The 14,020-nt window shown below is 38.0% G+C and overlaps 1 protein-coding gene across 3 annotated transcripts in view; it reads left to right on the top strand.

Moving 5' to 3' along the window:
* Positions 1-14,020, top strand: part of LOC111869788 (atypical kinase COQ8B, mitochondrial) — a 33,423-nt gene that overhangs the window by 2,978 nt on the left and 16,425 nt on the right. For all 3 annotated transcript variants that reach the window (XM_023861551.1, XM_023861549.1, XM_023861550.1), the window contains exons 2-5: positions 1,481-1,694; positions 2,026-2,113; positions 6,482-6,846; positions 7,860-8,085. In XM_023861551.1, coding sequence (XP_023717319.1) covers positions 1,482-1,694; positions 2,026-2,113; positions 6,482-6,846; positions 7,860-8,085 — 892 coding nt within the window. In that variant the 5' untranslated portion in view covers position 1,481. The remainder of the gene's footprint in view (positions 1-1,480; positions 1,695-2,025; positions 2,114-6,481; positions 6,847-7,859; positions 8,086-14,020) is intronic.

The raw sequence follows: 14,020 nt of genomic DNA, 5'->3' as shown, positions 1-14,020 counted from the left end.
TGCCGTAGCAATGGCAACGCTCCGAAAGTACCACATGACGACTGGCAGGGTGAGGGGATGTCCTCCATAGCACAACAGGTCACAATACACATGGGATTGGTAGTATGTCAAGCTTCTTAAATAAATCTCTACATGTATGAGTTGGGCCCATCATTATTCTTATTATTTTCTTTTCTATAACAAAGCCCTTATGATTGTCTGATGTATTTCCCCAAACATCTTATTCCATATTGCACCAATTAATGATAATATGCATAATATACAGCTTTAAGACTATTTATATTTAATATACAGGATAATTTTTGCATTAGAAAACAAATTGTGCTCAACTTGCGAAACAAAAAATCGATATGTCCCTTACAAGTCAGATGATTGTCCAGCTGCAAACCGAGAAATGTTATCATTTCTACTTCCTTCAGCTTTTTGTTGAAAACAGTGTACATAGAGGGTAGCTCGTAGCTGCTGTTGGGGTTAATTTTATCATTTTTGTTTTATCTGGCTTTGACACTAATTGATTATTTTGAAACCACAAAAACATATGATTGAAAACAACACATGAAGTGACAGTTATTGGAATATAGAAAATCCAGAAAGTTCCACTCCATGCCATAAAAGTTGATGTTGTGGATATTCTGAGTTTAAAGAGGATCATGGTTCTAGTGTTTTATGCAGATTAAGTAATTCTGAGAAACGTGGAAGACAGATACTTCAAGCAGACCACTCTGTGACATTATCACTGAAGCTGATCAGTAAGGAAAGGTGGCACCCCATGCATTGAGGTCACATAGTGCATAGGCCATGCATCTGCCTAGCTGTCAGTCATGCTGTTTCATGTTGGTGGCATTTTTTTGTGTGCGTAATTGTAATATCTGTAACCATCTTTTTACAGGCATTGTAATGTCTTCCATATGGATCATGTTTTAGATTTGCAGTGTATGTATCTTAACTTTCTCCTTTTACATTTTCACTTCATATTTAACAATTGGATTTCTTTGTTTGTATTCAATTTGGCTTTTAATGTGTATCTGTTTGATTTTTAAGCCAGAATTCTGTTCTTTCATTCTTGTTTTTTCCATGTCTTGACATTCAAATGTAAGGTATCTGATTCACATCATGGCTGAGTCACCTATAATGACTGAAGTGTTTTGTTGTTTTCCTGAGTATCCCAGCAAATTCCAGAACAGTGCATTGCAGCAGGCTGTGACAACTTCAGCCATCTACAGTCACCTTATTATGTTTCTTGTGATGCCATGTTACACCAACACATGATACAGTATCTTTAAATAACTGAGCAACCAACCAGATAACTTCTTACTCTTAATGAGTCACTAATGTTGTTTTTGTTTTGTTGTTTTGCTTTGTAGTAATTAACTATAGTCATATCTGTAGCAATTTTTTCCACTTTTGTATGTAGATTTTATTTATTTTTGTGACTTTTGTCATATGCCATCACCTGATATGTACTTCGTTTTGTATGCAGCATGCTTCAAACACAAATCATGGCTCGATACTGGAATCAGGATATATTGGGCATTCTGCGAGGTGCTCAAAATGTAATTAATGCAATGGTGAAACAGCAAGAAGTGCAGTGCAAGCAGATTTGGGAAAATTCAAGTGTGAAAAGCATTGTTGAAGAAACCAGCAGTTCGGTAAACAGAGGAGTATGTCAAAGCTTATCACAGGGCAGCATTCAGGTTAGTACCTATTGACACCATTGTTCACATGTTTATGTCTGTGAATCTGTCAGATATGTTGATATGTGTCATCCTACTATATCCCTCTACCATTTTAATATATTCAGGTTATTGAACAAGGCACTCTAAGGGACACTGATTCCAGCAGGTTGTTTGTTTTTGGTTTAATTAGCATCCAGGACTTTAATGTCCAAGGGGACATGTCTCAGTACTTGAGTGACTGTGTGATACTCATAGGTATCTGGTTTCTTTTTAACTTTGTGTAGTCATTAATATTCAAGCTTGTGCATATGGTACTACGATTAATGCAAATTAGAATGTTTATTTACAGAATGATTCATCAGAAAGGCTGCAAGAAATCTTCCAGAGAACATCAATGGTATATGAAGGCATAAAGGGCTATGTAAGATTTTATGGAGGTAAATCAGTGTTAATGATACAGTGATAGCACTGTACTTATAGTTCAGAGTGGTGTGTATAGGTAATCAGTAAATCCACACCCCATCTAAAGTCTCACACACACATATATGTGACAATACTGTGTTTCTCACTTGAATGTACTTCATTTGTATCTCTGCTCCATTGTCATGATAACTGTCCTTACTATGAACTAGATATTCTACATCTCTTGAAGTGACATTGTAGCAGTTGTTTTGTCAATGGTAATTAAATTTTTGTTTTTTCATTTTCATTTATTTATTGCATTCAAAGATCAATCATTGGTACAAGACCACAAGATATAGAACTTGTCACAGAAGTACTTCGGTTTCCCCTGCCAAATAGGTTAAATAGGCTAAATAGCCAAAACATGTTGTTAATCTATTCTCAAATTTGATGTGTTGTGACTGATAAATATAGTGCTCATCATTTAATTATTATATTAGTATAAAATTATATTGTTCTTCTTATTATTCTATTATTGTATCATTGTATTGTCTTATTGTATCGTTGTATTGGATTATAGAGTGTTTTGACTTGTCCTGTGTCATGTATAATGATCCATGGATGTGAAGTGAATAAATAAATAAATAAATATGTGTATCATAAGCAATAGCAAAACGACATACATTTCATAATATACATGTATATATATAAATGCAACAAGCCATCATAAAATAAATGTTTTCAGTTATGTATACAATATCTATAATTAAAATGAATCTACAAGGACATCAAACCAATTACAGAATTATATAATAAAACAGTATACCTGTGGGATGTCAATGTTTGCTTGGACAACCACTTGAATCTATAACAACACATGTTCACTTCACTTTGAGCGGGAAGCTTGCCTGAAGAGTACCGGCAGCGACTCCTTTCATAGCGGCCAGTTCAGCCTGGTGGTGATGGTGAAAATTGCAGGCCCTGAAAAGGGCCAGTTGTCAAGCAGTGTCTTCTTGTAGCAGCCCAGTGTCGTCCAGGTGCAGCAGTGAGTCTGGCTGTCTGGTGGTGCAGTGGTGTGTGCACCAGTAGAATCACCTGCCTGCAGTGTATGCGCTGGCAGGGTTGGCTGTTTGCTGGCACTGTTACTGGAGAGTTACGGCAGCAGCTGCTTCATGACGTCAGCGTAGCTACGATGGCTGTGATCGATGGACTGATGATAAGCCAGTTGGAGGCCTGCATTTTTATACCATTACCACTGGGCGGAGCTGGCAATGGAGCTGCGATTATGAGCACTGATTGGCTGGTTCTTGTGTTTGTCTCCAGAGGGCTGGACTGCAAGCGGTGTATAAATATTGCTTTGTCCTGTTACAGGGTAGGAGTTGTCTGTTGTCTGTCAAACTGGTGAAGTTGTGTGTTAGAATGTGAGGGGTTCCTACATACCAATTAAAAATCTGAATCTGTGGTTTGTACTTGTTGCTACTAAAACTCTCCTTTTCCTTACTTCAGTCAACAACTTCGCAACAAGTACACCGTTTTCATGAGTTCCACACTCCCCCTTCTCAGTCACACTTATCCAATAAAATCCCTAATTATTTGCTCTCTAGACAGACAATATAAACAGCGTTCCATCTATGGAACAGCAGCAATAAAATGCAAAAATGTAAATCTTTATTTCCAACAATAATATTCCTCTACAGTATAGAAGGAACAGAATGTTCTCCATTATCCTTTCTCCATATCAGTGTATCTCAGAATGATAGTTATCTGCTCAACACAACTAGCATTTCTAGTGCAGTGTAACAACATGGCAAAATACAAGCTTCCTGGAAATTGTTGACATAATAAGGATGAAGTCTATGGACATACTCCCTGCCTAACTGGGTCCTGGAGATTTGTACTACTAACATAGTTGACAAACCTATCTTCTAACACATTGCAAATAAAACTGGCTCAGAAGTTGGGAATTCGCTCTTTTGTTGCCAGGAGAATGTTCAAGCTCAGTACTGACTTCAACAATTTGGAAGTGTTCACCAAAGGAGAATTGTTTGAAATTAGTGCTAGGCTTGAATAATCTTGAAAATACCTCAGACATCTGACATAGGAGACCAGGGTTTCATATATCAAGCTTACTCTATTTCCAGGAAAGAACTTTTTGATGCATGAACATAAACGTTAGTTATATTATTCCATGAATGAATATTATCAACATAATTGGTCATAAGTGTGTAAATTTGTAATTTATTTAGTTCAGTTAATATAGGTAATTTAAATAAAATTGTATTAATTCAAGTTTTATAGTAAGTTATTTTTAAATTATCTTACTAAATTTTTTACTTTATATTGTTATTTATGTTAATCGATTAATGTAAGTGAGTTTGATTATGTGACTCATGTAATTTTGTATATGTATCTTGATATATCTATGTTCATAGGAATCATTTTCACGTCCTAGGTTTGTTACCTGTATGGATATATGGAAAATAAAGGAAATGAACGAATGTATCAGGAATACTTGCATCACAGCAGAGTATTTACAGCATTTGTTGTAACCTGGGCAAGGATTCTTATATGTGTGTAATATGTAACGCAGTAGGTTTGTTGATTACGTTAGCAGTCTGAATTTCAGCACACAGCTAGATGGAGAGGAGTGTCCGACACCTTTGCTTGAATGTCTTAGCAGTGTTAAAGAAGCTGTGCGATAATCACACTGTACTTAACGTACAAGTATTTGATTTTGTTGGATGTTGTCTCCTTAAGTTTTGTTTTCCATGAACTGTCTTAGCTCATTTTATACTTTGTGGCTTAAATAGTAATCATGGATCTCATTTTCAGTTATGTGGTAAATGCTTGTGAAGCCTGGATCATAATTAGAAAAAAAATTCCATTCTTTACTGCCTCTTAAAATATTTTTGCAGTGAAAATTACTATCCTTCATATATTCTTTGATCTGGTTCAGTCACAGGCACCTGGCATACTACACTATACATCACTGTGAACTGTTCAGTATTATGTCAGTTTTGAGGTTTTCATGGCGATGACTATGAAGAAAGTCGTCTTCTGGGATCCGGCGCCATGTATTCTTTGTTTTAGCGGACGTTTCGGAGGAACGTATCGCCTCCATCTTCAGGGCAGGTGAATTGCGTTGCGAATACAGAGAGCAGTAGCTGTAATGATTAGAAAGTGAAAAGCGATGCCTACTTCCTATATAAAGCAGCGCTTTTCACTTCCTAATCATTACAGCTACTGCTCTCTGTATTAGCAACGCAATTCACCTGCCCTGAAGATGGAGGCGATACGTTCCTCCGAAACGTCGGCTAAAACAAAGAATACACGGCGCCAGATCCCAGAAGACAACTTTCTTCATGTTCAGTATTATGTTCAACTGACTGCATCATTAGATAGAATATTTTCCAGGTTCACTTTTCACTAGTCACAAGATTTTATATTTGAGTGTGTCTTTTTTCACTTAAACATGCAGCTCCTATAGTTATTATGAGTTCATGTTACACTACTTTGTCAAAAGAGTCATACTTAATCTCCGTCTACTCTAATATTACATAAAAATTACTCAGGTCCTTGTCACAAAAACTTGCATCCTCATTTATCTCTGGTAACTTAAGCTGAGATCTGCTTAATGTTGATAATTCTTCTCCAGTTTGCCTTTTATTCCTTTTAGATGTACCAGATTAATATTTTATTTGTGTGGCGTGATCCCCTTCAATTCCTGACATTGCTATTAACAAATATGTGACATTATTTTAAAATATGGCAAATTACTGTGGCTTCTTGACACAGCAAAAAATAATGCACATCCATTTATAAAAACAACCAGTTTTACCGAATTTGTGTTACTATATAACAGTTGTAAGCCCTGTAACAATTGTGAATGTTTCCGCTTACTTCCTGACTCTTACTGTTGCAGCAGCTAGGCAACAGTCTCCTTATGCCATTTCTTGTGAGCCTTTTTCTTTGCCATCTCAAATAAAACATATATTTAACTTGTTCTGAATACTGGTTAAAAACATCGTGCATTACAGTAAGACTAGAATATGTAAAGAAAACAATTTCACCTGTGGATAAATGAATACAGAATCCAGCTGAATACACACTGAAATTAAACTCTGAACAGTTGAGCATGCTGGGAATTTACATTTAGCAATTCATGCTGTCGGTCTGGTACAAGTGCAAGATGTGGGGCCCTTACTGAAGAGAAGCCCTGGGTGTTCAACCACTTCATTGCTGTTGGTTGTGATGATAGAAGGTAGACAAAATTTGCTCAGGATTTTGTTGAATGGCCAGATTTGGTATTAGTGATGTTGAACATTTGGCTTTTACTACTGTACAGTTATTCAGTATTATTGAGCACAATATCCTGTGTATCTAAAACAAAATATTGTTTGCAGGTCATAAGGTGTCACATAGTCAGCCAGAAGCTGATACTGATAATTCTAAGCTGCACAGCAATATTCTCCCTGAAGCCACAAAATATGAACAGAGTAATAAATACATGCCCAAGGAAGCAGAACCTGCAAACAGTAAAAATGGTTTTTCACAGATTGGTTTATTTGCCAGCAGAGTGCCAAAGCAAGATTCTTGTTCTAATACTGGAAACCAGGAACACAGTGTGACTCTACCTGAGTCAGTAATCGAGCCACAGGATATTCATGTACCAATACCACTGGTCCCCAAGCACGATAATTTGGAAACTGCAGTTTTGTCTGTCAAGGATGTAAGCACAACCAAGGTGCAGATGAAAAGGAAGCAAACGGTTTGTATCAGAGTTAAGAAAAATTAAGCGGCCTCCATAGTCTAGGGGTAACGTTTCCACCTCATGACTCAAGGTACGCGGGTTCAAACCCGGCGGAGGTTGTGGAATTTTTAAGGGCGGAAAAATTCAGGGAACAAGTCCTCTGGTAGGGACTTTAAGCCGTGGGTCCCTTGTCATAGCTTTACGGCACGTAAAAGAACCTCATGCCTCAAGGAGGCCTCTGAGCCAAATTATAACAGACATTTCCCACCCAACAATAGTCTCTAACGCCTCTGGTAGATGGGGTGAGCATCTACATACCGCTGAGCCAGTAGAGGCCGAACTCGCTGGCTGAGTCGGGACTGATGGCACGCGCCAGTATCGGTAGGGTATAGAGACTGGTAGAATATCACAGGGGGACGTACAATAGACCACTGGTCACGGTGCATGGGGAAACCCACCCCCTTCAATAATAATAATAATAATAATAAAAATTACATGTTTTGGGTACACTTGTTTTATCATATTCAAAAGCTGAGGTGATGCTTTTTTGATCTTGTAATTCAGTTTTTCGGTTTCAATAAGCAGTTAAGAGAATTTACATTTTACTGCATGGATTCACAAAACAGTATACATACCTCTTGTGTTCTTAACATTGGAAGGGTTAAGGGATTTATACCACAGATGTCACAATATAATTTTCTGTCCATAGTGTGAGAGTTATCTTTCAGAAAAGCAGTATTCTATACATTTATGTATGCCTTTCATCAATTCAGTGCGGAAAACATGGGTAACAGGAAGTTTAGAAATGCAGGGGACTCAGCCTTTGACACTAGGGTAGTATTTGTCAAAGAGAGTTTCTGTTACATGTATATATTTGTATGTGTCAGCAAGCACTCGCACATTATTTCTATTTATTGCCTTTAAATCATGATAAAAACGGATTTTCATTTTACAAATGTTTGCTTAACAAATAACTTTCAATCAACATCTCCCTTTCATGGAATGAGCTAATATCTGTCATATCTTTGCAGCTTAGTGAAACAGCCAAGCAGAGGAAGGTACCATCATCTCGAATTGCTCGCATGGTATCATTTGGTGGCTTGGCAGCAGGGTTGGGGATTGGTACAGTGGCTGAAGTAACTAGAAGATCTTTAGGGCTAACAAATGAAGAGCCAAGTGTAGGAAGAGCACTTGATAGTGTTTTCTTATCTGAAGCAAATGCTGAAAGGATTGTCAGCACTTTATGCAAAGTCAGAGGTATGAGATCATGATATCTAGCATATCATACTATTTTATCATCATAATCATCCTCTGCTATAAAGAAGATATGACCTTGCCTTTCTCTCCCCTACACAAAACCACGCTTGTCCCAGCTCCCTTCCCCTACCCCTCCCACACTACTGCTTTCACTTGTATACTTGCCCTTCCCCCTTCTCCCTCACTGCTCTCACATAGCTGTGTATTTTTCCACAGTCTGCTTTTACCGGTTCTCACGGTCTCTTTGCTTGCAGATTTCTTATATATTTTTTCTTCTACCCTGAAGATGGAGGAGATACGTTCCTCCGAAACGTCGGTTAACACCACACACACACAGTGCCAAATCCCAGAAGACTGCTTTCTTCAAGATATGACTCATTTTGAATAGTTTTCTGAAATATCTCCTACTTAGGAGATCTGGTTCATATCAATCAGGAAAACTGGCTTTTGTAATTGATGTACAGTAAAAAACCATTTAAGGTGATAAAACTTAAGATGTGCTCCTGCTTTAAATGTTAAAATAATTTAGTTACAGAATTTTTCCATGTGACTTGTATATTTTACCCTTTTGACCCATTTCGTGTGTTAGAGGATTTCTCACCTAAAATGCATGTAACAGATGCCACAGAACTAATGTTTTATCCACTTCACCAGTCAATACAGCATTTAAAACCTGCTAGTTGTATGCTGGAGTACATGGTAGCATAGTTGGTTGACACAGTATGCTACAAGCCAGAAAGTCATGGGATCAAATCCCAATGTCATTAGACTTTTCATTTGACCTAATCCTTCCAGCTGCACTATGGCTCAGCCTCTAACAGAAATGTGTACCAGGAATTTTCCTGGGGGTAAATGGTGGGTGGAACATAAGGCTGACAACCTTACCACTATCTGTGAGCCAGCTGCCTAGAAGATGTGGGAGCCTTAACATCTCTCACCCCTATGTGCCTCCACAGCCTGTTACAGGGATAGCTTTACCTTACCTTTACCAAGTTCTATGTTGCAGTGGTATTTAAATGACCCTGTACTAGGTATCTGATACAGCATATTTCACTATAATATAGTTTAGAAATTACTAAATTGAACTTCATTAAATTTTCAGGAGGCAATACAAATCATCTAAACTTTCATGCAGCAGAATATATCACTCATTTCTAGGCCATGCAATGTACTAGGCAGCGCCATTTTGAAGCCACAAAGCGGCTGGTGTGATGGTCACATAAAATTCCTTACAGCTTCTACGAAATCATTTGGTCAGAAGAAACAAATACTACAGTAAAACTACAGTCTTTGGAGGTATAATGCCTCAGTTTCATTCTCTGCTAAAAAGTGGCAGAGCAGTGACAATTTTTCTGTGAGCTTGCAGTTGGCAAGTTGAGTGTGTACTTGGGATACTGGATTCAAGGGTTAATACATTTCTGTTTCAAAATGGGTGTATTTAACTTCCCACATTCGACTTGGTGCTACATTTTCCAAGATTTCAATTTAATTCAAGTGTGCAGTGATCAGATGAGCATTTGCTTATTTTGTTTTAAGGTGCTCCCAGTAGCTAGATCACATAGTATTGAATAGTAGGATGGTAGCTGAATGATTAATTGAAAAGGATTTGGAAGGAAGCAGTTATGACTAATCAAGGTATTATCATGATGTAGCTGGTGTCCTGGTGGAGATTCAAACCAAGCATCTCCCAAACAAGAGTCTGAAGTGTTACTACTATTCAAACCCATCAAGTTACCTTTCACTTAGCCTCCTACATGGCAAGCACAGTTCACAGGGTACAGCTGCTTGTACTCTTGCACAACTAGAAGCATAATTGTCCATGATTTATTCCAGCCGTCTTACAGTGCATACACTCATCCACCTCACTCTTCACTCCTGCACTACATGTTTCGGCACAAAGGTGCCATCTTCAGGTGCTTTTCGATTTACGTTAAACTACTTCACTGCATGCCTTGCCGTCCTCATACTAAAATAACTAAAATATATGTTCATCATATATATTGATAAATATTAAATATTAAAAATATTAAAACTGTTTAGGATTTTTTATCCCTACGTCGCATCTCAATACGCGAGTCACACCTATCCTCTTCTATCGGAGCACTCTTCCTACTTTCGTGTGTATTATGCTTTGTGTTGTGTCTTGCTCCTGTGACTGCATGTATTATACGTGTGTGTTGAAGTCCCACCAATGAACAGAGAAACTAAAACAGAAATACTTTTCACCATCAGTTGAGAAATTAATGATTTTGATGCATGCCACATAGCATGATTTTTCGTGAGTGCCGTGTAATAAATGTAATACAGCTATTTCAGGTTTTATGAACACTCGATTTATGAATTTTCTCTACAGTGAAGTATGTTAATTTTTGTTTAAGAGGTTTCATTTTTGCTGCAATGGACAGCATATATTAGAAGTGTTTTGTTAAGGCAGAGAAATACATCTGAAAATGTGGAGATGTGGGACTTATAATAAATGTTAGAGGCATGTTTTTCTCTGCAATATTTGTGCATTGCATTTACTAGGTTTATCTGAAAGTTCCTGAAGTAGGTCAGAAAAGATATACTGGTTTGCTCAGTTTTGGCTGCCATCTCCGTCAGAATAGTTTCCTTGGGAAAGTATACAGCGATCCCATCGTTTTTTCATGCTTAAGAAGCATTGTGGAAGTAATGTTCCTTAATATTGAGTACCTCTTGTGATTCCCTTTGAATGTCAGACACTGTTTTGAAATGTCACCCCTTCAGTTTCATTTCCAATTTGGGAAAGAATGCAAAATCACAGGCTAATTCTGGTGAGTAGGGAGGATGGTGAATGATAACCATGTTGTTGTTAGTCACAAACGCTGTGGTTTTCAGGGATGTGTGCGGGCACATCATGATAAAGGAGCCAGTTGTGGTTGTGCCAAAGTTACGCCCTTTTTCATCACACGTTTTCTCTCACATGTCTCAGAATGTCACAGTAAAAGTCAGAGTTGACTACTGTTAGGAGGAACAGATTCACAGTGAACATTCCCTTTCATGTCGAAATAACAATGAGCATGCTCTTTGCTGAACTCTGGACCTGCTGCGCCTTTTTTGCTCCTGGTGATTATGGGCTCTTCTACTGCAATGATTGTAGCTTTGTTTCTGGATCATAGCCATAAATCCCACTTTCATCACCAGTTATGATCCTAGAGATAACCGTTGGGTCCTTGTTAGCCTTCTCTTGCAGCTCAAGGCACCTGTTTACAGGCCTCTGCTTTTGATCATTTGTCAAGAGTCGGGGAACAAACTTCGCTTCAGTGCAGTGCATGTTCAAATTTTCCCTTAAGATATAGCAAACTCCATGCCTGATCCCAGCTGTCATTATTTTAATGCTTATTTACTGTTAAGAATTTTTCTAGGACTCGTGCACAAGTCAGCAACTTTTACATGTAAAGTAATGGGATTATAACTTTTTATTTATGAACAGTTTTCATGGAATGAATTGCCCATAAATTGAGGGATACCTGTAGTTATTGAGAACAGTACTTGACTAAGTCCACGCTTTTATAATACTTGTCCATTTTGTGTAAAATGAAAGGAAGTAATATATATAATAACAGTAGCNGGTGTTGTCGCTTGCAGATTTACTTATACTTCTTCAACCCTGAAGATGGGGGCGATACGTTCCTCCGAAACGTCGGTTAACACCACATATACACGGTGCCAAATCCCAGAAGACTGCTTTCTTCAGTAGCAACAGTAATCACATGAACGTCACCACCAAAACATCAGCGTAATGAACAACAATAAGGACACTGACAATATTGACAACAGAGGACAGTGATGTGGCAGTAGTGACAAGATGACAATGTCAATAAAAGTGTGACAAGACAATGATGAGATGAGGATAGGACAGTGACAGTAGCAGGAAGAGATGGAGACAGACAAAAATAGAATGATGACAAGCAGGAGGAAGAGTAAGAGATGGAGATATTCAGCCTGCACACTTTTTAAAAAAAACTATACACATTAGAAACTATTTTGCAAATGTTGCCAGCATAACAACTGAATGCCAACTACCAGCTTTGCTGGGTTTGCTAAGCCACGTGATGAATCCAAACACTTTGAAACAATCTGCATGTAAAATAATTGACATATATATTGTGGCATATTTGCTCAAAGCAAGAACTGTGAAGCCAGCAGAGACAGCCATTGCTAGGGAACGGCTCTTCAAAAGTGCCCTTTGCTAGGCATCAGCTTTGTAACATGCAGCAGTACCAAAGCCATCACTGAGCAATGTGCCCATGGAACAATGGAGGAACTGTTGAAAGCTGTGTTTTCTGTGTGGTCCATGCCAAGGCTATATATAATGAGGACCAACTGCCATTAGAGAGGGTATAGAGGCAGGCAGTCAGTTGACAGTTGCAGTAGCCGAGATCAGGGCAGTTCGGGAATCCAGAGGAAAGGGAATGTTCGCTGTTGGAAGCCACTACCAAGGAACGCAGTGAAGATCATGACTGAGAACACTAATTGGTTTGTGATAGTGATTTGTAAAATGTAGTCACGAGTTGTTAAAGCGTTCAGTAAATCCAGTTGCCAATCCACACCTCTGTAGTCACGCTCTATCACAGGATGTTGCACATTTAAGTAATAAAATGCTTAAAATTATAACAAAAACTCACAATACAAGTCCCCAGCCAAAAAGAAAATGACAGAGCTTGAACATCCCATTTGTATCACAGGCAAAAGAGAAACTAAGCAGTTATATCCTTTCCTTGTCTTGGCCTCCTCCTTCATGTTATCCAGACTGAGGTGGCCAACTTGTTTGATGTAAAATAATACACAGTTCCATGAAGTCTGGACAAGATAAATGACAAAAAGAGAGGAAGAAACAACACCTGTGTTATCTGAGATGGAGTGACAGCACATTTTAGAATGACATAGATTGCTCAGAAAGCTAGAAGCAAATGATTGGATGTTTTTGAAACTGCTTTATCCAAGACAGAATCAGTATTTGACTGCATCCTCTATCTTGTCCAAGTGGCAGTATCAAAATAATGACTGTCTCTGATAGAAATAGTCATTACAAGAAAAATGCAAAAATCCCTAAAATGTTAACGTCTTGGGCCAGAAACATGCGATTTACTCCTACACATTCAGAAAACATAGCCTTTCACCTGAGCATGTATTTCATCTGAGTGCACATTATATATGATTTTGAAACTTGAAGCAGTAGACTTGAACTTAGCAACACAGTACATTTCTTAGTAGCTAGTAGTGCAATATCAGTGGCCATGCCTCTAATGTCAAGAAATATGAATTCTACTATAACTAACAACATTTAAGTGCTTTTCCCATAAAGAGTCTGTTTTTACAAGCATTTTTTTTCATGTCTTCCTACATTCCCAAAGAATATTATAAAATATATAATTTTATTATACAGTGTTTGAGAATTAAATCTCCCTTTTGGGAAAGTTCTTAAATGCTGCTTACATGGAAAATGGCTGCTAGTTAAAGGACACACAGCAGCATACTCCAACTAAAGACTTAATACTCTGTAGCAACTTTGTCTTGGCTTATTATAATCTGTTTACATCCCTTTTTGTCCACAAACAGGTTTCTGCTGCATATGTCAGAATAGGCAGGTAATACATTTTGTATAACGTTATTCCAGCTTTTCTGAAATTCAGAATGGTAATTTCTAATAATGTAATAAAATATCCAGGCTCTGCAGATTTCCTCTGTAATTATTCTAACAATAGTGATTACATTTAATTTAATTATTTGTAACTACAGTGCGTACAATCAAGTGCGCGCCGCGGCTGCAATTTGCCGTGAGTCATACCACCGCAGAACGGATGCAACTCCTCCCCGCGACTGCAGTGCCGTTCCCCGATAGCGTGAGTGTAGTGGTGTCGCTGAGTCTCCGTCCATCAGTTGCTCTACATGCACACATTTATAAGAATACAGT

This window comes from Cryptotermes secundus, unplaced genomic scaffold (assembly GCF_002891405.2).
Source record: "Cryptotermes secundus unplaced genomic scaffold, Csec_1.0 scaffold123, whole genome shotgun sequence".
NCBI lineage: Eukaryota > Metazoa > Arthropoda > Insecta > Blattodea > Kalotermitidae > Cryptotermes > Cryptotermes secundus.
This window is presented reverse-complemented; position numbering and strand designations above follow the sequence as displayed.